The sequence below is a fragment of the Leptodactylus fuscus genome, chromosome 2 (genome assembly GCF_031893055.1).
Source record: "Leptodactylus fuscus isolate aLepFus1 chromosome 2, aLepFus1.hap2, whole genome shotgun sequence".
NCBI lineage: Eukaryota > Metazoa > Chordata > Amphibia > Anura > Leptodactylidae > Leptodactylus > Leptodactylus fuscus.
Window position 1 is genome coordinate 209,190,894 of NC_134266.1, and position 26,393 is coordinate 209,217,286.

Consider the following 26,393-nt stretch of genomic DNA (forward strand, 5'->3'; position numbering starts at 1 on the left):
GAGCAGTATATCAACCAAGGACGGAAATAGACTTGACAGGCTGATTAGAAGGGCCAGCTCTGTCCTGGGGAGCCCCCTGGTCCCAGTACAGGTGGTGGGTGACAGAAGGATACTGTCTGTGGTGAGCTCCATGCTGGACAATAAATCCCACACCATGTATGAGATCTTGACAGCACTTGGCAGCACTGTCAGTGACCGTCTGCTTCACCCCAAGTGTGAGAAGGAGCGCTATCATAGGTCCTTCCTCCCAACCGTGGTCAGGCTACATAAGCTACATCAGACCAAGCAAAGATCACTCCGTACAGAGAACTAAGTGATCCTGAAGTCTTCCTTCTTTCTTCTTTTACTTAGCTGCTACGGACTCCTAGTATATCTTCTTTTTCTCAGTATATCAGTGTCTATTTCTGTAATATATTACTGTTTTTATTATCCTGTATCTGTATTACTATGCTGCTGTAACATGCTGAAATTTCCCCACTGTGGGACTATTAAAGGATTATCTTATCATATATATACAGTGCCGCACCTCCCATGAGGCGACCTGAAGCGACCGCCAGGGCCACAGGGAGGGCGGCATTTTTGCTTACCTAAGCCAGTCCAGGACAAGCTGTCCTGGACTGGCTTAGCGTCACCGTCACCGAGCGGAGGATTGGGAAGGCCGCTGGAGCAGCCTCTCCCTGCCTGCTCTCTGCCTGCTTAAGCCGCTCCGCCACGCCATCTTCGATCCGCCCCACCCCCTTTGTGGCCCTTTCGGGTGGCGAAATAGGTAGGTTCACCCCTGTGTGTGTATATATACATATATATATATATATATATATATATATATATATATATATATATATATATATATTAGAACATTACCAAAACTTGTTATGAAGTTCAGGACCATATCACTGGCTACTGACTTATGCCAAATGATAACTAATAAACATATGGCTAGTTTTAGGTAAAAATCCACAGCAAATCTCTTCTCCATACTTATGTTTCTCTAGCTACAGACAAAGCATAGGTTAATTTTATACTTACAGTAATTTGGCTATTTTTGCTGTGTTGTGTAATACAGAACATGACTGGCAGATGGCAGCAGAGAGCTTCAGATCTCACTGCTCTGTCATTGCACTGCACCATTCTTTCAGCCCAAATTGAGGATTTTCAGCAGCACAGAGACATATTTGTCAAAGCAATGAATAACAGAGAAGCTCTCATATCATTAGATCTACTCCATTAAATCCAGGCATAGAATACATGCTCTATTATCATATTAGAGTGGCTTGTCTCACATATATTGGTGATAGAGATGAGTGAACTGATTCATTACAAGCCGGGTTCGAACCGAATAGTCCAAACTGTTTGTTTTTTTAACAACACCGTTACACTGGTTACACTGAAATGGCAAATTCCGCATGTATTGCGCAGGAAACATACAGAAGAGACCCATTTCTTTCAAGTGTGACATTCTTGCTCCACCTGTCATCAGCTGACAGCCTCTCAGACAACAGAAACTGGTAGGTGGACACCATACAGTACTAATGTCATAATTCAATAAATGAGGTGCTATAAGATAGAACATGAGGCATTGCGGTAATGGTGGATATAGGGAAGGATCTGTGATTCACGTTACTGCATCATACAGAGCACTCAGTTCTGAAAAGTTTATAATTACAAGCAATAGAATCATAGCAATAGGAAAATAGAATAGGAAGCTCAGTGATCAGATTAGATTAGAAATTATTGATACAATGGAGTGAGGCAGCATATCTGTGATGTTTAAACCTGACAGCACTCCTACACTAATACAAACAAAGAATAGTTAACACTTACATTGATAATAACTAGAGATGAGCGAACAGTAAAATGTTCGAGATTCGATATTCATTTCGAATAGCCGCTCAATATTCGACTATTCGATCAAATATCGAACCCCATTATAGTCTATGGGAGAAAATGCTTCGCTACAGGGGATCCCACCATTCGACTCAGGAGAGTCACCAAGTCCACTATGACACCCCAGGAAATGATGCCAACATCATGGAAAGCAACTGGGACAGCAGGGGAAGCATGTCTGGGGGCATCAAATACCTTTATTATGTCGGGATCCCCTGTCAGCTTGCGATATGCCGGAGCAGACTTTTTCGCATAGGAATGCATTGACTAGCGTTGATTGACCAGTCTACGGGATTCGGCCACTCAACGCTGGTTCTGCCGGAGGAGGCGGAGTCTAAAATCGGTCCACAGCAGTTTCCATTCTGGTTCGATTTTAGACTCGGCCTCCTCCGGCAGAACCAGCGTTGATTGGCCGAATGCCGTAGACTAGCCAATCAACGCTGGTCAATGCATTTCTAAAGCGAGATATAGCGGAGCTAGCCGTGTGGTTAGTCCGGCTACTCCGGACAGATGAAAGAGCTCTGCACTACACCCAACCATCCCTCCAGCTACTCCTCCTGTACTAACACGACTAGCTCAGCTTGGCTATTCCTTAGTACTACTAACACACTCAGCTCGGCTATTCTTTAGTGTAATAACCCAGCTGAGCGTGTTAGTAGTACTAAGGAATAGCCAAGCTGAGCGTGTTAGTCTGCTGCATATCTGCCAGCTCTCCTACATCTCCTACACACTCAGCTGGCTATTCCTTAGTGTAATAGCCCAGCTGAACATGTTATTAGTACTAAGGAATAGCTCAGCTGAGCGTGTTAGTACTACAAACCCCAAAAAGCACCAGGGAAGGTGGGAGGGGAATCATATTTTTACTGTGGATACCACGTGGTATTCGATCGAATACAAATATTTCGAATACCTTAGTATTCAATCACATACCTATTCATTTGAACGGTATTCGCTCATCTCTAAATATTACCATGTAATCTGACTCAGACCCAGTTTTGTCAGTGATATGGTTTTGTCCCTGATGTTTGTTCCAGTACTGCTATAACCTTCCTGGTACCACAAGTGCACAATAGTATTGGAGTTGTCCAGAACTGGGAAGTCATACAGAATGTAAGTATTCCAAAAGCATCCTGAACTACAAAACAATGAGATTTTTCCCAAAAGAAATAATAGATCTTCATGAACCACTATGACTATGCAGAGATGTGTCAATCACTGATAGGACCACCTCCTTGACTACTAAGCATAAATAGAGTACATTTCACTGACAAGTGATACTGAATCTTTTCCCACAAAACCATATATCAACCTGCTCAGCTCCTCCTGCTCTATAACATGCTGCCTGCAAATTACACTGTATCTTCCATGTTACAAGTTTCCTTTAATGAAACATATAAATTGTGTCTTTCATAATTGATTATCTTTATCCTTTAATCCAAGACAATAAGCCTAGAGATGGGCAAGCCTCTTAAGATTTGCTTTGTTTTGGGTTTGGACGAGTCGAGCCTCCAATTTATTTCATTGCAAACTTGTTTGAGTAGAACCGGAAGTAAAATTATTGTACTCTGGGGTCTCTTCAGAGACCCAGAGAAGGTGTAAAAAATAACATAACTTATTTTAGAATTCTAAATGTTTTAGCTCAGATCTGTGAGAATTTATATGTAGAAATGTTGATTTAAGAATAGAGATGACACTCTTCCTAGGTCCTCTTCTGACCTCCTGGTTGATATCACCACCGAGACCTGTGATTTGACCTCTGCGGCTGCATGGAAGGTACCAAATGTCACGACTTTTTATCTGAAGCAGTTTACGCCTCTCTAAATAAGCATTTATACCATCATTTCAAGAAGTGTTAGTTACTATATTTAAACGTTCCAAGAAAATTTTGTAGTGAAAAGTCAAAGATACAGTGGGGCAAATTCTACATTCATTCTATGCAAGAAAACTGGCACAGAGGAATAATACTTAGCTGCACGTTTGGTGCAAGACTTACTGGCCACATGGGCATATGGGCAGTGTGGGTGGGGATGGGAGAGGGTCAAGATCTGTACCTCAGTCCAACAGACTTTATTGCAACTCACTTTCTAGTTTTCTGGCATGAGATGCAATGGAAAGCTATGCCAGATACTCCAGTCTTATCAAATTTGCCGCAATGAATTCTAAATTAAACTATATGTAAATGTATGTACATTGGACACTATATGTAAGACAAAAATATTATGATATGTGTACCCATGTAGTACCATACAAGTCGTACCCCTAACCAAAGTAATTATTAGAATGCTAAACTTCAAGGGAGGGAAGTCATCGAAATGTAATACTGCAAAATGTAAACTGTGTCTTTTCATGAGTTAAGTAGTGGAAGAGATAACAATAAGAAAAACACAAAGGATGAAGTCCACAAACATGGAGGTCTAATAAAGACTACAAACTAAGGGTTTACGCTCATTCTACACCAGTCTGATCACACAAGCTGATACAGAGGACATCGAGAAAAGTCATTTTTCCCAGCATACACATTTTCGTTGTTTGCCTATATCACAACCCTCCCATTACTACCCAGATGAACAATATAATTTTCCTGCCAAAACCAACCAAAGATGGGTGAACATCTGAAGATTTGTTTCAGGTTCAGATGGCTCGGCCCAAAGATTTGTTTCGGTTTGAATAAGTTCGACTTGAGGTGACACTATAGTACACTGTTGTAACTGTATCTGTTGTATAATAGTTATATTCATCTTCCATCGCCTCTCTTGGTCATCTGACAATCACTCTCTTCCAACCTCCTAGGTGATGTCACAAGCCCTGAGGTCATTGCTGAGGCCTGTGATTGGACCTCAGTGGTCACATGGGGTAAACTGATGTCATGACATTTGCATTTATGTGCCATATGTTGATGAATGTGCCCCGTTCCTGGTGTGTGTTGTGCAACATATGGGCTTATATATACGCTTGTGCCTTCATTGGTCATGTGGTAGGGATGTTGGTAAATGACATGCACATTATGTTCTTTGAGATATTGTAGGACATCATCACCATGCAGTTTTTTTTTGTTATCAGTTATTGCATGCCAACGAAACAGCTGTTTATGGTTTTTCATTAAGTACTTATATTTAGAGAGATTTATTTTTAGTAGTTCTTTCCCCTGACAAAGCTGCCATAGAAAGCAGCGATACATAAGAAGTTCCTGTTCCATTCCATTTTCATATCGGTGATTCATGCGCTTAAACTTTTTCGGATAGATTTATTAGATAGGAGTAGTATTATTTAGAAGTCGAGACATTTATTGTGTTATTTATAGATATTCATTTTTCTTCATGAATTGCGTTATTGAGGTGATGCATTATATTTATATACTGAGATGAACTACTTAAAGGGGTTTTCCGAGTAATTTTTTTTTTTTTTTTATTTAAGAAAGGTCTGTTAGTGCTAGTAATGGGTTAATAAGTTAACACCCATATATCTTTAGCAGTGTTTGGAGTGATTTCTGGGTGTCACTGGTTGCTGCTGGCATTCTCTGCCTTTGTTTACATGGTGTAAATTCCTGCTGAGCAGTTTCTGGTATAGCTTAAAGGGATTCTACCACTAAAGCATTTTTTCTAATTACCATGTCGGAATAGCCTTAAGAAAGGCTATTCGTCTCTTACCTTTAGATGTGGTCTCCATGGTGCCGTTCCTTAGAAATATCGGTTTTAACTGGTATGCAAATAAGTTCTCTGCAGCATCTCCACCTCCACTGCTGCCCGAGAACTCACTCCAGCGCCGCCTACATCTTCAGCTGCAACCCCGCCTCTTCTGTCTTCTTCTGTTGGTCCAACTTCCGGCGCCTGCAGTATGCTCCTGTATTGAATTACAAGAGCAAGAGCGGCCTCCCAAAAATGGCCACTAATACAAAATGATGGAGCATATTCTATATTTCACATTATATTACATTGTTTTCACACCTATGCTTATTATGTAACCATACTATATGAATACTTCTAGGAGTGGATGTATGCTTTACTGTTTGCTCCTTTCTGTATTAAAAAAATGTGTATATACGACCAAACTACCAAATTAGCAAAGTAAAAAAGAGGCAGCAGTATAAAATTGATGCAAATAAATAGACTTTATTACCCCCTTGACGCAACATTACAGTTCAGCCCCAACCTTTTCTCAAGCAAACCAAAATCAATATTCTTATAGTACATCACAGGATATGCTCAAACATGTTCAAAATCATATGAATTAAGTATAATATATCAAATTCATGTAAAAATATTCTTCAGTTATAAAGAGCAAGTGTATATAAAGTGACAAGTGCTTGTGCTATTCATTGTATATATAATTCATCATGAGTGATGACAAGTGTATATAAAAAGTGTCATAGTAATAAAGATGGCAATAAAACACAGGTGCCAATAAGAAAATTGAATTAATAGTTAAATACTTTTGCAAAAACATAATTACAAACATTGTTAGAAGGAACACAGCCTATCTCACGTGTTCACAGGAGCCAAGCACCATCACAACGACTCCAATATGCAACCGCACAGGTGTACAGAGTTATCCATGTGCCATGACCATAAACACGATGTAAGAGAGATTGAAGGATCATGATCTCTCCTACTACACTTGTACAACTGGATAATTCCCATAAAGCTAAATGGCAAAGATAAAGCAGTTGAGGATATTTCACAATGAGCTTTTTTTGAAGGTATCAAAAAGTATCTGAGTAACTACTAATAATAACTACTTCTATTTAAGCGCCATGAGTGTAAACGGAAGTATACGATTCTACCAACCTACAATACTAATAACATATTTTGGAGTTTGCTATATAAAAGGATCCAAGCAATTGTCTGCCATCACAGACACTCGTTGGACCACATAGAGATGATGGTCTTTACCTCCACTAATTCTAGGCCAAAAGTCTACACCAACAACAAACCACAGTTAGGCTAAGACCCCACGGGCCGTATCCGCAGCACTAAAGCACTGCAGAAAGAACCGCTGTGTGAACACATTGCGGTTCTTTCCGCAGCGCTTTTAAGAGAAAGTTCACAGAGTTTTCCTCTGCGGACTTTCTCTTAACATTATATCTACGGGAAAGCCGCCAGTGTTTCCGTAGATATAATTGACACGCTGGGATTTGCAAAGCCGCTACGGCTTTGCAAATCGCAGTGTGTCCGTGCTGTGATCCTTTCCGCAAAGTGGGGATGGGATTCGCATGAATCCCATCCACTTTGCTTGCACTGTACGATGCCATGATTTTTCCCGCAGCGTCTCCGCTGCAGGCAAATCGCGACGTTTACGTGCCGTGGGGCCCCGGCCTTAAAGAATTCAGTCTGTTTTAAAGAAAATATGGCTGACATAAGCAGGATAGACAAAAATATACGGTATAACAGTCAACATTCTTAATTCGGTATTCATAAAGACTTCCTGCAACAGGCCATTGAATGGTACCTTGGAATCAAACAATGGTTTATGGATCCAAGTAACATGTTGTACAAATCTGTTGAGAAAAAAAGAAGAAAACATATTTTTTTCATAAACAAATAAAATTATCAGAACTCTTGCAAAAATTTACACTAAAATAGGAATGGTCAAGGTTTACACAATAAAGTAAATAAGGGTTCCCTCAAAATATCCCTGATAGATATATATATATATATTATATAATAATATATATATATATATATATATATATATATATATATATATATATATAATCTAATACAGACTTACTTTGCGAGCATATACCTGAAATTTACTTTGTCATATGTCCTGTTCAGTGCTTTTCGTTCATTATTGCACTTGAAGGACAGATAACTTTCAGAATTCTGACTGAAGAAATCATTGAAATATGTCCTTGTCTTTCTTGATATACCTCAGTGACTTAATACTTAACAAAAAAGTGAGCACTGTCAATTGTTTGATGCTTGTTCTTAAAGCATACTAGTGACGCTTTAGAGAATCATTTCATGGTTGATAGACAATGATAATTAATCCAAAATATCCACAAAGAAAAGCTATATTGCAATTCTTTCCAAAATAAATATTTATTGAAAAACAATTCAATAATTTACATAAAATTCAACAGTATATACAAATAAAGATATACACAAGCCACATGTAGGGCATATTTACATAATAAGTGATACAGTAACTAGTTGTACAATATGTAGATGTTGTTCCATATTTCTAGAAACCTAAGGGAGTGCTTTTGAATTCATCATTTGTAGATAGATACTATAAAAGAATATCTGGCCATCTCTATATATGATACAATTGCATCAGTGAGGATCTTTGCCCTTTAAAAAGGGTCTTGGGATATTAAAACGTAGCAACATAGATTCACATGGCGAATCTACTAACTAATATCATTTGCACCTTTCCACACAATGCAACTTTGATACTTGTAAGTGACAGATTCTTGCCAAAACTATGATTATGTTCTATAAGCTGCAACCTAGCACAACATATACAGTGATACCTCTTTGAGACAACCATCTAAAATTGCAGTATAAATTGTCTCCTACAAGGGCAGTCCCCTCAAATAAGACAGACAATATACATAGGATACAGCAAAGTTCTAAATCCATCTCAGAAAAATCTAAACTAGGTTGGGGGGTGGTCTTCTTATAGATGGCTTTTTGAGTGGATTCCACTTTACAATGACACAAAACATTAAAAGGTTGTCGCTATTTCACTTGGTTGTAATAAGATTGGTGGATTGTAACTTGGTTCCTGATATCTTCTGTACAGTCTTGGTGGGGAGAGGGTGGTCTGTCTGCTCACCAAGTCTCGGTCACATTGTCCATGCATCCTTTTATCTTGTATACTGTTGGTATTACAGTAAGAGTCTTTCATTGTATAATGGGGGATATGTTTGTTGGGCACTCTGTGATGGTGGTATGTGTTATAATAAGTTGGGACTAAAGAATAAGACATAGAATATCCCTTTTCATATTGCATGGTCACATTTCCAGGATAGAGAGCTTTATTGCTTTGATGACCAAATTGACTTGCTGGACTTTGGTATGTTGATGAATTTTCATTGCTTGTAGAACCTTAAAAATAAATGGATTTTGTTAGTGCATTTAGATTTACTTGCCATGCTCCAAATGCTAAAAATTACATTTTTATTTAGTTTAATTTCCGTTTTGAAAAATAGAAAATATAATTATTTTATTCTCATTAAAAGGAATGTATCACCAGAAAAAAATATAATTTAAATAAAGTTTGATGTTAAAGTTTTTAAATATTTATGGTGATGGGGGGGGGGGGGGTTTCTGTTTTTAAATCCTTCTTGTCTTTAATCTGTATTTTTAAATCCTAAAAATCCTGCAGTACTGCCATTAACCACTAGGCCAAATTATTTTATTCTAATTTGTTTTCTGTGGGTGGTGTTTTTGGAGCAGATACATCTCTTATCAGCATACTGATGATCATGTGTAGATAGACAGATGGATAGATAGATAGATAGATAGATAGATAGATAGATAGATAGATAGATAGATAGATAGATTATATATAAGACACCAGTATAAGCATAGGGTGCTGTCCAGGATTTGGCAATAGATAGATATAATAGATATTGTATAGAAAGTCCACAGCCGCTCCAAAAAAGAATGGGTGCTCAGCCCAAAGTTCCAGGTATCAATTCCACATAATTATCCAAAAAGAGAAGGCAACAATCCAAAATGATTTAACAAATCAGGGTGAACTTATTTCATGTCCTCAATGTTTCAGCTCCTCAGAGCCTATGTCAAGCAAGAAACTTTTTGGACATTAAATAAATTCACCTTGATTTGATACACCATGTTGGAGTGCTTCTCTTTTGTGGATAGACAGATAGATAGATAGATAGATAGATAGATAGATAGATAGATAGATAGATAGGAGATAGATAGATAGATAGATAGATAGATAGATAGATAGATAGATAGATACAGAATCCACCAGTCACAGTAGGTGATTTCACCTATTTACTCTCCTCTCTGCACAATGACATCTGCAGAGGTCACAGAACATGCCTAGAAAACTCTCTCATAGAAGTCAATAGATGCTCTTCTAGTTTTTTTTATGTCTAGGCTTAGTGACCACAGTTGGAACTGCAGGAGTTTTTAAGATTTTTTTTTTTTTTATTTATACATAATAACATGGTAAATGTAAAACAAAATAACCAAACTGTCTTAAAAATATAAAAATATAAATATAAAAAATTGATTTAGGCAATAGGTAATTTACTCAGGACATACTCCCTTTAACCATTAGAGGCACTATCCATTGACATTTCTGCTCATACTGGGCTTAGGAGTCCAGTGGGCGGTCTTACAATGATTCCTAATATGACTGTGTATATCTATCTACTAGTCTAGAGTATAGGGTCAGGGAATAATAACACTCCTTAGGGAGTGGGCACCTTTTCATGCATATAGAGACTTATAAGCCATTTTCATCCACTGGGGGATTATGGGAAATATATGCAAATCTGTTTTCCATGATGTCATTAGGAAAATAGTGCCTCTGTTTGCTGCCTCTTAGGACAGCCCCCTCCACATCATGCATGACTTTTTTCAATAAGCCTAATAAAATGATGCAGGGATTATTGCCAAACTACTATTTCTATTCCAAAAGGAACAGATTCCCAGCTGTGGACAGTTTCGATCTGTTGGATGTCATCAAGTCATGCATGATGTTGAGGGGGCTGTTCTAAGAGGCAACGAACAGAGGCACTGTTTTCCTAATTACATCCTGGAAAACAGATTTGCATATATTTCCCATAGTCTAGAGTATAGTCATCCTTTTCTAAGTCCTCTTCTATGCCCTTTCTCAGCAAAAAAAACAGAAACACAAGAAAATCGTTTGGAGCTTACCATTTTGTTTCTGTGGGGTTATATCACAGTCTTTTTTCCTGCTGTCTCCACTAGCATCAGAGTCACTGTCATTGAAGTCACTGTCTCCTTTGCCACTGTCCTTTGTACTTAACTGCTCAATTTGAGAACTTATACTGCAAAATAGAAGAAGTATACAAATATAAAACATGTAATAAATGTATAATAAATATAATATACATTTATGTAACACATAATTCAATCTGAATTAATTCTTAATGAGTAAAAATGTATGTAAGACTCCACATAGTAAACATTACTACTAGAAAAATGATTTATACTTCATGCAGCCACAGTTCACTAGTCAACATATGTATATGAAATCTGCCAAATACTCTAATAAATAATAGACATACGCTATTACAGTAAGGGATCTTGGCATTAGTAGTAGCTCTTACCTTATGCTCCTTGAAGAGTTGTCCCTTTGCCACTTGGATGAATGATATAATATGGCAGAATCAGAATTCTGAGAAAAGAAAATATACAATTAAATATTGCTCATATCTAATTAAAGTATGATGGACTTAGGGTATTTGTAGGACAGAATTGAGAGAAATAAAGTGATTACTTATTACTTACATGTGGCGCACTCGGGGGGTCCTTGCACTCCTCAGATCCAGATGATAGGCTGCAGTTTTCTGACTCAGTGTTGATGGACAGCTGACATGACTCAGACTGAGAGATAGAAGAACTTGATTGGGTTTCCTTAGTTGTACTCAGTAGTTGTGTTTTACCTTCTACTATCATCCTTTGGTCTTCGATGTCTGTCTTGGAATTGCTGGATTTAGCTTTACAAGAACAGGCCACAAATATAATGGCAAATAGGAGCAAGGCACAGCCTCCAGCTAGCATGGCAATGAAGACTATGGACAAGTCTATCTGGTGCTGTTCTTCTGTTTGCATAATAACTATCTCTACATTGGATGGAAATGAGTCAGTGAGAATAAATTTTATAGTTGTGTTGCAATGCAAAGGAGGCTTTCCACTGTCATAGACTGCAATGACAATACTCAAGTCCTTATCTTGCAATGAGTCGATTTTCCTGGTTAATGTTAACTCACCAGTTCCTTTGTTCATGGTGAATAATTTGTGGTCATCCTGTACAATAGAGTAAATCAGCTTAGCATTCAGTCCATCATCTTTATCTGTGGCTTTCAGTTGTAAAACTAAGTAATTTTGTGGAGCATTGACTGGTAACATAACTTCAGCCAATCCATTGTCCAGGAAGGGGAATGTTATCACTGGAGCATTGTCATTTTCATCCATTATTGTGATCTTCACCTTTGCCTTGGTTGAAAGTTGTAGATCAGCATTGTCAGAAGCCTCTACTTGAAAGTCCAGCTGCTTAAGTTTTTCATAATCCAAAGACCTTACAGCTCGTAGTACACCTGACTCTGAATCAATAGCAACAAATGTAGATAATGATTGTCCCAATATTTTTGTATCAACTAGTTTATAAGATACTTTGCCATTGAGTCCAAAGTCAGGGTCTATAGCGGTCAGTGTAGTGATGTAAGCACCTGCATGATTGTTTTCAAGGACAGACACTTCATGTATTTGCTTAGTAAATTGAGGAGCATTGTCGTTTTCATCACTCACCCTGATGGTGTATTGCTTGATGGTTTTCAGTGAAGGGATCCCTAGATCTTCAGCCACCAGGGTCAGGTTGTACTCTGCTATCTTCTCACGATCAAGAGTTGAGGTGGTGACTATCATGTAACTATCATCATAAGCTTGCTTTAGCTTGAAATGTTCATGTCCATACAATGTGCAGTGAACTTGACTGTTTGACCCAGAATCTTTGTCAGTGGTGCTGATCAATGCCACAAAGCTATTCTTAGCAGAGTTCTCACTTAAATAGGCTATGCCTTTATCCACAGAAGTCAGTGGAGTGATAGTGATAGCTGGGGCATTATCATTAACATCAATGATGTTCACAGTTATTTTACAGGTGGCAGATAATGGGTTAGGACTTAAATCTTGAGCTTGTACATCAAACTCATAGGTCTGTTTAGTTTCAAAGTCAACTTTGCCTTGAAGAGTTATACTTCCAGATTTAGGATCAAGTTTAAAGAGTTGACGTACCTCTGGGGAGACCTGAGGGCTGAAACTGTAAACAATTTCTCCATTTGCACCTTCATCTGGGTCTTCTGCATTGAGATCTAGTAAGATGTATCCCACAGGAGAATCCTCCATGATGTCTACAATGACAGTGCTCTTCTCAAAAACAGGGCTGTTATCATTGAAGTCCAGGACATGAATATTAACTACTGTATTGCCAGAAAGTGGTGGGCTTCCACCATCCACAGCCACCAGTTCCAATGAATATGCAGACTTACTTTCTCTGTCCAGTTCTTGCATCAGCACCAAATCCACATATTTCACCCCATCTAGTCTGGTTTGCACATCAATGCTAAAAGGAGTATTGGCAGAGAGTTCATAGTTTTGGATAGAGTTTGTCCCAACATCTTCATCAATTGCTATTTGTAAAGGAATTCGAGTTCCCACAGAAGAACTTTCAGAAATGTCCACATGCATCTCAGAACTGGGGAAATGGGGTCGGTTGTCATTAATATCTCTTACCTCCAGTTTCACATTGATGAGTTGCAATTGATCCTTTGAGAAGCTGATCACATCCAGTGCCAGGATACAATGTTGGGACTGTCTGCAGATCTGTTCCCGGTCTATAGTTTCACCAATTGTCAGCTGCCCATCACTCTCTTGGACATGGATAACAGAGTTGTTATATTGCTTCATGAGACGGAAATTGGTAGCTGATATTTCGGTGGAGTTAAACATAGGGTGCTCTGATAAAACCGCAATTACTGTTCCTGGAGCTTCTTCTTCATAGATGTAGTAATGAGCGATTTCCCCAAAGGATAATGAAGTCATCAAACTCAGCAACAGCATAGCCCGGACACTTAAACAGTCCAACATTTTTAGTTCTCAATACTCCTTTCCTGCAGGTTATAGAAATTCAAGCAGCAAGGTTAAAAGTCCTGATGTCTTGTCATGCAGAGAAGAATGTAGCATAAGTGAAGCCCTCCAGCTGTGAAGTCACTCAGCACAATCCTGTTAAGTAGCCCTTGTGTTCAGGACAGGAGAGTGCGGGAAAACTGTTTTGGCCCCATCCCTTTCCTCAGGTTATATGCTCAAGGATATGTAAATTAGCCTGGCCTTTCACCAATCTCTTGTGTCTCCTAGACAAATGGTCAGTGAAGCTGAGCAAATGAGGCTGTCATTAACAGGGATCTCAGTTGGAAGCCAACTAATACACACTTATATCTTGTGACATCTCAACAAACCCAAGCTCTTCAGGAAAGCAAGTCATCTCCAAATGTCAAATACGCTTTACCTTATATCATAAGTCTTCAATAAATAAAGTAGCACTTTACTTTATAAGTTATTGTGTATTTATTAATTTTATTTTTTACTTTAGTTTTCTAAACAAACACACACACACACACACACACACACACACACACACACACACACATATATATATATATATATATATATATATATATATATATATATATCTTTATTTATTAAATCATCATAAGTACCATTATATTACAATTCTATAAAAGTTATCCAATAGCTAGACACATGGTTTGTTTCTGTATTGTTTCTTTCTGGGTGGAAGGTTTAAAACACCCTATATATTTAAGTTTCTAAATATAATTTGTGTTGAAAAATCCTATAACATTTCATGTAAGGTTTGAGACTAGGGTTGAGCCATCGGGATCGGAAAAGATCGGATTCCGATCATCGATCGAGTAAATTTCACGATCGCAATCGGAATTCCGACCCAATCTTTTCCAGCGGGATCGAGATCAGAGTTTATCTCAAGATCGGCTCAACCCTAAAAATTTTTCCATAGAGAAGCATTGACTAGGGTTGAGGATCGGGATTGGAAAAGATCGGATTCCAATCGGCGATTGAGCAAATTTCACGATCGAGATCGGCTGGAAAATGATCGGAAATCGGATTTTAAAATCGATCTTGAAATCTCAAGATCGGCTCAACCCTATTTGAAACACTTATACTTTTAACATTTTTATTTTTACTTTTGCAATACGTCCTATGCATTCCCCACCGAAATGCTGCCTGAATGATTTTTCACTTTAAAATAATTTTTATTACTGCAGTTTTTATTTAACTACGTTAAGAAATTATCTGATATAATACTATTTAACAATATATTTTGCAGTAAGCAAAAATCACTTCTAAATTGGAACCTAAATTGTCATCTTTTGCTTTTGTTTTCTTGATCCATGGCTTTTGTTCAATGCAGCATGCTCTAGATATGTGTTTTTCATATATTTTTTCAAAGGCTTTCTATCGGAAACACAATGGCAGAAAAAAAATGTGTGATTAAAAAATGGCACCCAATAAATGCTTGTAAAAATACATGAAATTACATAAAATTGTATCTGAAGGAAGACCAAATATTAGGTGATATAAACACAAGTCAGTTTGTTATTTTTTTTACATTTATATTTATCTCTCCAGTATTGCAGAATGTTAGATTAGAATTTAAAATTTTAGTTTATGATGAACACAAGAAGATAATATCACACAATACTCTAAGTATTCTTTATTTCATATTTTGATACATGTTGAAAGACATTCAGTGAGGTAAGTGTTGGTCTTCAAAAATACATGTATTAATAAATGGTGTATTTTTATTCTGACATATTTATCCATGGTAGGTCCTAAAAAGAGGAATCACTTTAGGTTTAAAAGTGATTAGACTTCATACACATGGTTGGGTTACAGATTTGTTGTGTGGCACCCATAAAATACTGTGTGCATATATTGTACATCCATAACAACTTATATAACAAAAATGTGGAATACTCCATTAGATACCATATTACACAGGTAGTCATCCCTAGGAGCAATGCACCTCACAGAGAGCCAACAGCGGCAGTCAGTTGGGGTATTTTTATGTCAGTGTATTGGAGAAGGTGTGATGATAAGTATAGTTTACATTTGTGTCTGAGGCCTCGTTCACATCTGCGTCGATAATCCATTCGGGGGAGTCTGTATGGGGACCCCCTTGAATGGACTACCAAATGCATTGGCAAGCGGTGTGCAGTGAAAGACTATAATGGGTCTGTGCACTTTCCACACGATCTCCACACAGAACATGCAGACAGAACGATCTACTTTCCTGTCCGTATGACTCATGCAAAGACCCTACAGAGAGTACATGTACCCCATTATAGTCTATACTTTCCGTGTGCTTTCACTGCACACCGCTTGCCTTCGGTAATCCGTTCGGGGGGGATACCCATGGCAGACTCCCCGAATGAATTACCGATGCAGATGTATACTTCATGCCAGTCTGCTAGTGATGAACTTTTTTCTGCACATTTTTAAATACATGGTGGGTACTTGTGCAAATATGCCTGTATCATGGTGTACTGGCTGCTATGTTCACAAATAGCAGTGGGTTTGAGTATAAAAAAAATGGCTAATAAAATTCATAAATTTTTTTAATAGTCAAAAATGTGTGCATAACAAACAAAATAAAAAATGGAGATTTGTCTGCTTTTCGTGGACATCATCATGTGAACAGAGCCTAAATCTTGATGTAGACCACATGGACATTAGGTCCATAATATGAAACTGAAGGAGTTACATGTGCCAATATGTGTATAAGCCTAAAAAAAATACCAAAAAGTGCTACAAAAGATAAAAGTTATTGAAATAGCACGTGTTTAATCATGTATAGTTTGTATAGGCATAGTCTGCTGGCATATGTATATAGTCTTTATAAGTCTGTGTGTATATATGTGTAGGTGCATGTTTGTGTGTGTAGGCCACTGTTATTTGGAGCACTATAATAGGGTCATTATTAGTTAATGCCCCGGTATGGAGGGATGTTTGGATGATAAAAGTCCTTTGATTCCAGGACACAGTAATGGCCATTCATTTACACAATACCCTGAAGTTATCAGTTTAATCACTTACAAATGAACAGGTAATTAGACCTAATGCCTTCAGGTCCTGCAGTACAAAGGCACCATACATGGCAAGGAACCCTCATCCCATGTGCTCACCAGAATCACATTACATTACAGATAGCAATGCAGTTTATCAACATATAAATGTAGCAACTATTACAGGCCCTTAGAAAGGTGAATTATAAACAATAGTATTAACTACATTATATTATATTACATTTGCTCCATTTGTGGGCCATTTGGAATATACCAACATGTTGTATCTTTTGGCGATCGCATTTGACATTTGTTGAACAAATAGCAAAATGTATTATCCTCATAAACATGGCCACTTGCTTGTATAGTCAGCAGCAGCTCCATGACACAACATACAGGAGACAAAATTGTCAAGTGGACACGTGAAAGACAAAACAATTTGTTCCTCCTGCTCAATTTGCCTGAAATTTTGCCACTGTCTCCGACAAAGTGAGAAAACATTGCCCCCCGCTGAGCTTTCTGTTGTCTCCCAAACAAGAGCCAGTTATCCACTAATTTCTTCAACCCGCTCCTAATTTAGACCAGCAAATTGGATTTTAGCCATGAAAATGGTAATCCAGGCATTGCTTAATAGAAAACTGTGTGTTCTGGAATTATATTCAGCAGATGGTGAACTTTAAAGAAATACTCTGAATAGGGAAAGCATTTGGTATCAAAATATCGCTTAGAAAATAATTTATTTTCCTGCTGCAATGAAACACAATTGTAAAACCCAAAATGTATCTTACTTAATACATAATAAAATACCAACTTTATCTTGCATAATACATAGTATTCAGTATATCAGCCTGGCAAAAGATTATAAGGCTGGGATCAGACATGCAGTTTGTGATTTAGGTTTCTGAGCCAAAGCCAGGAGCAGAACCACTTAAAAATGTGATAATAGATTTTTTTTGTCCAAACTACTTAGAAAGTGATAACTAGCTGAAAATATTCTTAACTATTTCTAAAACTATTAATATTCATTGATTTGAGCCAACCCTATAGGGCTAGGATAGGAAATAGAGTGAGCAAGGGAAAAGGTGACAGAAAAATAATTGCTACAATATCCCTGAATGAATGGTACTATGCTACCGCAATACCTAACTCAGGATAAGGGTCTCACCTCTGGAATACGTATCTGTCTTGAAAATAAGCTCCTATCTACACACATTGGTACCCCTCGTTTAATGAAACAAAAACCCACAATGGTCACAGAAATAACTTGAATTTGACAAAAGTAATAATAAATGAAAATTATATGAAAATGAACAAATGAAAGTCAGACTTTGCTTTTCACTTCAACAGAATTAAAAATAAATAAATAAATAAATGAAACAGGCCTGGACAGAAATGATGGTTCCCTTAACCTAACATTTTGTTACACAACCTTTTGAGGCAATCACTGCAATAAACCGATCTCTGTAATTGTCAATGAGACTTCTGCTCCTCTCAGCAGGTACTTTGGCCCACTCCTCATGAGCAAACTGCTCCAGTTGTCTCAGGTTTGAAGGCTGCCTTTTTCAGACAGCATGCCTCAGCTCTTTCCAAAGATGCTCGATAGGATTTAGGTCAGGGTTCATAGGAGGCCACTTCAGAATAGTCCAATGTTTTCCTCTCAGCCATTCTTAGAAATTTTTAGCTGTGTGTTTTTGGTCATTATCCGGTTGCAAGACCCACTACCTGCGACTGAGACCAAGCTTTCTGACACTGGGCAGCACATTTCTCTCTACAATCCCTTGATAGTCTTCAGATTTCATTGTACCCTGCACAGATTCAAGACATCTTGTGCCAGTTGCAACAGAGCAGCCCCAGAACAGAACAGAGCCTCCTCCATGTTTCACAGTAGGGACAGTCTTCTTTTCAAGATATGCTTCATTTTTCCATCTGTTAATATAGAGCTGTTGTGCCTCGCCAGAAAGTTCGATTTTTGTCTCATCTGTCCATAGGACATTCCCTCAGAAGCTTTGTGGCTTGTTAAGATGTAGTTTGGTTATTACTTTTTTGTCAGATTCAAGTTATTTCTGTGACCATTGTGGGTTTTTCTTTCATTAAACGAGGGGCACCAACAATTTTGTCCACGGGTGTATGCCACAAGTGAATGTAGAGGGGCCATACATGAGAATATCTCTTTATTCACTTGCATAGAAGTAACGGAAATGGTGAACGTTGCCTGTCTAATTATCTTCGGGACTGATCATGAGGGTCTGACCAATTATTTGTTCATGGTCTTAATAAATACAGGTATACATTATGAGAAAGGATCCGCTTAGAAGCTGAAGTCATGCAGTAAGGGTAAATAAAGTACCTCCTGAATTTAACTGGAGTCTATTGGAGTGTTGGCTGTTTCTTGGAATACATAAGCATATTACTTATATAAATCAGAAGAATTTTCTGCAATATATGCCAAGTGTTGCCCCTAAACATAGTATAATTACGTGGTCTTCAATAAAATGATAGTTATTCTGTCTCCACATCAGTCCATCAACTTCAATTCGGATACCCTATCATCAATATTAACCTTTTACAATCGCAAAACTTGGCTACTGGCGACCAATTTATTGACAGTTACGGTTTCATTGTGCTAGATCTTGGAGCTAGAAATCATTGTGTCAGGAGTCAGCTCTTTAGTAAGGTTATCTTGCAGTTCAGTTTGTTTTACATCATTTATTACTCATGCTTTTTCATGTTACTTCAGGAATCAGAAGATGTCTTACAGGAACAATGGCTCATTGTCCCCAGAAACAATAAGAAATCAATACGAAAGATTTGCAGTTAGCTGTGGTTTGGTAGAAGGAATGTTCGAGGCAAAAAGACCCATATAAATGTACTGGCAAAGAAAAGAATCAGTTAATATTTATCTAAACTAGGAGAATTTTATCATATTTTATAGAGGTATATGAGAGTATGTGCTGAGGCCCCCGACCCCTTTCTTACACTAATAGTACTTACTAGAACTATATCATTCATGAGAAAGGTTACTTTTACTCTACTTTTTTCCTATCTGAAGGAGACCATACATGGTGATATTTTGTCCAATATTTTAGATAATGTGCATGGTATTGGAATGAACCATTATTTACCTCTATAGGACTGATAGAGATTACTGAATATAGCACTGCATCATCCCCATAGAAGAGAATGGAATGATGGCTATTTATGTACACCATTGCATTCACACATTAAAACACAAGACAACCCATTTTTGTGATTGGATAGGGGATAAGTGTCAGTGACCGGTATTGTATTTACTTCTATAGGGCTGCCAGAGATAACCCAGCAATCTGAAACATCCCCTATCTTGTGGATAGATCCTAAGTATCTGTAATGGCAAAACCCCCTTTATGAGACTTTACTTGTGTGTCTGTCATTGGTTCGATTAAGTATAATTTTGCAATCTAGTATATTTGCGGTCACAATTTTATTTCTCTATATTATCTAAAAATATAGATAGTCTACACTTGTTTTTTTTGTCCACTATAGCCTAGGCCTGGTTCATATCTGTGTTCGTTATTCCATTCAGGGAGTCCACATGGGGACCCTCAAATGGAATACCGTATGCATTGACAAGCTGTGAGCTTATGAAAGCACATGAACCCCATACACCCATGATGGTGAAGCTGTGCCACAGGTGCCACTCAGAGTCCTCTCTGTGGGCACTCATCTGTGGAACAGATTATACTGTGTGGTGGTTACTGTGAAACAGATTGGATTGTGTGGGGGTCACTTTGGAGCAGATTGGACTGAGTGTGGACCCTTTACCATTTATACCACAAAGTATTTGTTTTATAGCAGACATGTGATATTATTAGAGGTCATAATAACATTGCACAGTCCTATAAAACAGTCCTATAGTCTATGGGGTCCGTGAGCTTTCATAAGGTCACCGCTTGTCAATGAGTTTCGTATTCCGTTCGGGGGGTTCCCATGCAGACTCCTCAAATGGAATACCGAACGCAGATGTGAACCAGGTCTTAGGTTGGATTCACATCTGCATTGGAGTTTCCGAAGGACTTTTCTCTTTGCCGGTTTCCTTATATAAATGGCGGAAACCCAGCGGACCCCATTATAGTCTATGGGGTCCATGGGCGGAAATTTGAGCACTAGTATGAACCTAGCATCAAAAAACTTGGTAAAAAGGTTCATTAAGTTGCCGTATATTCATTGATGAACTTCAGTCGAAAAGTTAAAAGCTAAATAGATATGTTTCATATAATCATTCTAGCTATCACTATAATTTATCAACGAATCATAAAGCTAATTAAAAATAAAATTTATTTGATATCTATTAGAAGTATCATTCATTTTGCCTCTTGTATTTGTTGTCTGAATATGACGGCAGTTCAGAAAAGGCCACTTTGTGATTGGGGTCATAGCTGGACAATGCTTCAGTTATTTGATTATGCTGGGAGGATATCATGTATCAATAAGATGTCTTACAACAGGATGAGGTGCTCAGCGATTGGCCTGTGAGTGATGTGACACAAATCAATCACCATTCATCTCCCTCTGCTGTCACATAGTCACATTGTGCTGAATGACGGCAGTGTACTGGATGTAGAGGCCAGTGTGCGCTGCTTGCCTAGGGAAAATGGAATGTATTAGCAGAGCTTTAACACTTAAAAGGAATAGTAAGACTAGACATCCTTGTATTTGGAGTGTCCTTTTTCTAACAAGGTTACTTTGAGATGCAGTCTGCTTTATGCACTCTATCTCTCTGAATCTGGAAAGAGCTGCTTCTATCCATCACATATATATGTTAATCTGGTACTTCTCAGAACTGGAGTTACTGAGGATAAAATAGTGATTATAGCAGAAGATATATTCTGGATTTCATGTCACTAATCCCAAGAAACACCATAACTATCCACTCCTCAGCCCAAAATAGCAACTCTGAGGCATCAACATATCAAGTTTGAGAGAGAAGATGAAGACTCAGGAGTGTAACAAGAGGGGCAGTGCACTTGCACCTGGGCCCAGAAGCCTTAGGGGCCCAATAGGTGTCTCTCTCATTGTGGGGAGACCATCACTATTAAACATTGTTTCGCAAACTGTGGGTTGTGACACCCTGAAGGGTCAAGTAAAGACCTCTATGGGGTTGTGAGTGAAGTTGTGAACGTCTCCATATTGCAGTGCAGACAGAACTGCGAAGTGTCGGAAACACTAATGTGTAGGTAGCAGAGCTTTGTATGCGGGAGAACAAACTAATAGAGCTATGTATGTGGAAAGAACGTGGAGGTAGCAGAGCTGTGTATGGGGGAGAATATACTAGTAGAGCTGTGTATGTGGAGGAAATGTGGAGGTAGCAGGGCTGTGTATGCGGGAGAACAAACTAATAGAGCTGTGTATGTGGAAGGAACGTGGAGGTAGCAGGGCTGTGTATGGGGGAGAACATACTAGTAGAGCTGTGTATGTGGAGGAAACGTTGGGGTAGTAGGGCTGTCTGTTTAGCAGAGGCATGTACAATGATGTAACTAGGCCCTGTGGTGAACTTTTGACATGGGTCCATACATTATGATGTCCCATAGTGGCTCCTGCACACAGTATTATGCTTCATTGTGGACCACCTATGAACAATTATTATACTCTCGGGTCTTTTCAGCCCTAGTGTATAATGATCGGAGACCCAGGGGAGGATAAAAACCTAAAAAACAATGTTACTTACCTCTCTTGGGCTCCAGTTCGCTGCCTGCTGATGTCGCCCATCTTCAATGGAAGAGACGCCACTTAAGCCGTGGTTTGCGTTGCAATGCATAAGGACACAAGCCAGGCCCACGTGATGTCACGCAAGTAAGCCTTAAGCCTTCCAGCGCCAGGAGAGGTAAGTAACAGTGATTTTTATGTTAACCTTACCCCCCTGGCCCTCCGATCAATATACTGAGGGGGGTCTGAAAAGACCCCCAGTATAATTATAGTGTTTGTGGGGTTTGCGGGCCTTACTGATCCTGGCTCCTGCTCACAGCCGCCTCCGCAGAAGGGGAAGCGCCGACGGCCCTGAGCAGGGACCATGATCGATAAGTAAATAGGGCCCACTACATGCTGGAGAAACTATGAAAGAAGAAGAAGCAAAGCAGAGGCAGTATACAGTTGGAAAGCAGAACAGAGACTGAAGACAGTTGGCATTTATTTTTTTCAACTATGACTTGACTATGACTTTTCAACTATGACTTAGTACACTAGTGGGGAGTCCTGAATAGAAGCATCACCCAGAAGGGATCCTGCTTTCAGTAAGTTTGGGAAGCACTGCTTCTTCATTGTTATCTCTAGCAGTCTCCAATGTTATATGATGTTCTGTCTAATTCCAGTGCCTTCTGGAGCAGAAAGGACATTTTATGATATTATAGGCCACTAGAGACCTCAATCAATAGCACATGGCAAGGGTTGGGGTCTTTAAAGCCAAGATCTAAGAACGCTCTCCTGGTTGATGAACTCCCATCAGACACTTGGTTTCTCACTGGCATACAGCTTTATTAAAACATTTTACTATCTTTCATTGTAGCTATAAGATATAAGATCAGCATTATGAAAATGTTTAATGTCAACTCCCTATCACCCATATACTAAGGATAGAAGATTGAGGGAGTCAAAAACTACTAATAGATTTTCTTTTAATAGTTTATGGTTCCTTTTAATGACTTAAGTTTTCATTGCCTTGATACTAATATATAGGGGAAAAACCTAGGTAGTCATAGCAGTACTGTGCACTGTACTAACTAAATTTCAGACCATCTGAAAGCAAATTTTGTAAGTAATTTTAATTCTAATATATCTAATCTTTATTATGTATATGCCTACTATGTCCAATGAACAGTAGATAGCTATCCAACCAACTAAACGTGGAAATTTGAGCCAATCAAGAGCAATGGAAGACAGTGGAAATATAAGTCAGATGGGCTGGTGCAATCGGGTATATACTAGAAATAAAGTCAAGCTTATTGAGGTCGGGTAATGAAGAAGGTGTATCCAAACAAGGTTTTGAGAGTTCACAAATAAACACTATCGTCAATCCATCTCACTGATGTGCAATGAGGAGGTACAATAATGGTCGGTTGGAGTTAAATATGTCATTGTATTGTGAACAGGAAAATATATTGCAAAAAGTTAAATCTAACAAAAAAGACCCAGTACCAAATATGGTCCATCGGGTTTTTTTTTTTTTTTTTTGTCTGTTAACTCAATAGAAACAAACTCTATCTAAGAATATATTTAAAGTTAGCTGGTTCCAAAGGGATCATAGGCAGTTTATTTTGCCCCAGTGGTTGATGAAAAGGTTTGATCTCAAAAAGGCCCCATGAGGCTTGGCAAGTAGTCATTGAAGCACATCACTTTCCTCTCTACTGACAGCTGCTGACCACCAGGGATCCCACCACTGATCATCATCATCAGGTTCCCTAAAGCAATGCTAACCCTCTGAATCTCACAAGACCCTGTTAAAGAGGATAAATGAACAATTGTTACTATCCTCATAGCTCGGCTTTAGATCATAAGGACAGGCACAGACAAGAATTGATCACCTACCTTCACCATGAAGGGACAAGTCATTACAGCCATCCATGTGCACAAATTGCAAGTTATTTATCCCTGCTTTGTATTTCAGGTAGCTAGTTATCAGATTAGAAGATTGAGAGGCTGGAAAATGCACTCAGGATTTCACAGCTCAAAAAAGGGATTTGCACATATTAACCCTATAGCAACTGACATATTCCTCGAAAAGTATTGTAAGTCTTGTTTGAGCCTGCCTATACGGATCTGAAATTCTGTACTTTGTTTCTTTTGGGTTGGACCTGAAGGCACAGATAAGACTTTAGTTGGATTTTTCAAGGATTTAGTTCACATTGCATGAGGAAGTCTGTAAAATTTAGGCCGGGCCCCCATGATTTTTCTGGCGTCTTCCATATAGGTATAATTGAAGCAGAAAGTCGGCAGAGGCAAACTCTGCCGACTTTCTGTGAAAAGCGCTGCTGGAAAAAACGCAATGCACTGTATTTCCCACAGAGTTTTTTTTTTTTTTTTTTGGCTGCAGCTTGAAATATGGGGCCTTGGTAACAATGAAGAGGCCACAGTGATCACATGAATACCATGGCCCCATCAATCAGCTGATTGGCAGGGGTGTCTGGAGTCACCCACTATTATTACTGGCCTTTCATTATGATAGACCATCAGTATAGACATCATAGACCTGGAGAACCCCTTTTTGAAAACCGAATTTTGAAAGTCTATTTTCATTTGATTGCACAATGTGTAAATCCTTCTAATTTGCTGCAAATGTCGTGACAAATGTTCTTCACAAAGAAAACGTTCAGAATTCAGACAATAGCAAAATATCGATAAACCATCTCGCTCTAATATGAAAAACTTTTTGTAGACAAAGTGATCCTGCTCTAGTACTTCATACAATAGTTAGTCATTTATAACTAAAATGGAGGTAAAGTCTACTGAGGACAAAACAGGAGGGGTTGCCTTACAATAAAGCACTGTGGTGAAAATTCGTGACGGCAACGCATGGTGGTTCTTCCCGCAGCACTTTGCGCAGAAAGTTCGCAGAGTTACTGTTACAATTATATCTATGGGTGAACCATTTCTGTAGATATAATTGACATGCTGTGATTTCTAAAACCGCACCGGTGTTTCCGCTGTGGGCAAATTGTGGCGTTCCCGTCTTGTGGGGCCCCCTGAAAAAACCCTTGCTGAGATGCTCATCATGGGTAGTGATCATGGATTGGGTTATGTAGTAGGAAATGTGGGGTCCTCTGTACTAGATTGTATGCAGAGGAGATTTGTTGGTGGTAGATTAATGTGTTCCAGTACAATGCCATTAATGTTCTGCATGGCTAGTAGAGTGCTCAATCGCTATGCTATACATTTACAGCGTGGATATAGAACTGAATTACCAGCCAGTGCCATTGGTCACAGTTATTATCTGTAATATACAGCTGCCCTCCTAGTGTGTAAACCCTTTGCTGCTGTGGTCGGTAGTGACCATAACATCTTAGCGGTTCCCAATACTTTCCATACATTTCATAACAAAAACCCGAATCCATACCGAATTTAACCTTTTCTCATTGTGATAATTTCCACATGTCCTCTATATTTTAGGTAGCTTTCTTGCCTCAAGCAAGTTTATGGGGTTTGGTATCTTGGTTTGAAAGTCCTGGTGTCAGCAACAAAAAATGAAGTGTAACAATAAACTCCTAAATCACAGCCACATAGTATCTGTTCCTGACAAAACGTATACACAATCTCATTTACTTTGCATTATCTCGCAGCACTGAGAGCAGAACATATGTTCCTGACATGAGGCACAAGACTACAATTTTATTTTCCAGTGATTTGATAATAAAGTAATGAAATTCGTGCAGCTTATCTTAAAGGACAATTGTACTCCAATACTGAAAGGAAAAATAATTTAGATAAGATGTATCATGAAAGCACTTGACATTAAATTTGGTTTGATGAGAAAAAATGTGAAGGTCTTACTGAATTCAGAGCAAGACCGTCCAGTCAATGGCCTTGCTGGGTTAGGGACACACTAGTGTGGTCAGTACACAGTACATCTTCAGGGTCTGCAAGGTCCGAGAGTGGCGGCACTTTCATCATTCTTATAGACCTTGTCATTTGTAGCATGGGAGAATAGCATCAA

The 26,393-nt window shown here is 38.6% G+C and overlaps 1 protein-coding gene across 1 annotated transcript; it reads right to left on the bottom strand.

Moving 5' to 3' along the window:
• Positions 1-8,089: 8,089 nt before the first annotated feature.
• On the bottom strand, positions 8,090-13,863 carry LOC142195561 (protocadherin-8-like). Its single transcript, XM_075265441.1, has 4 exons — positions 11,343-13,863; positions 11,162-11,229; positions 10,746-10,879; positions 8,090-8,936 (listed from the first exon to the last, which is right to left on the bottom strand). The coding sequence occupies exons 1-4, from the start codon at positions 13,698-13,700 to the stop codon at positions 8,554-8,556; spliced, it is 2,943 nt and encodes a 980-aa protein (XP_075121542.1). The 5' UTR covers positions 13,701-13,863; the 3' UTR covers positions 8,090-8,553.
• Between the last annotated feature and the right edge of the window lie 12,530 nt (positions 13,864-26,393).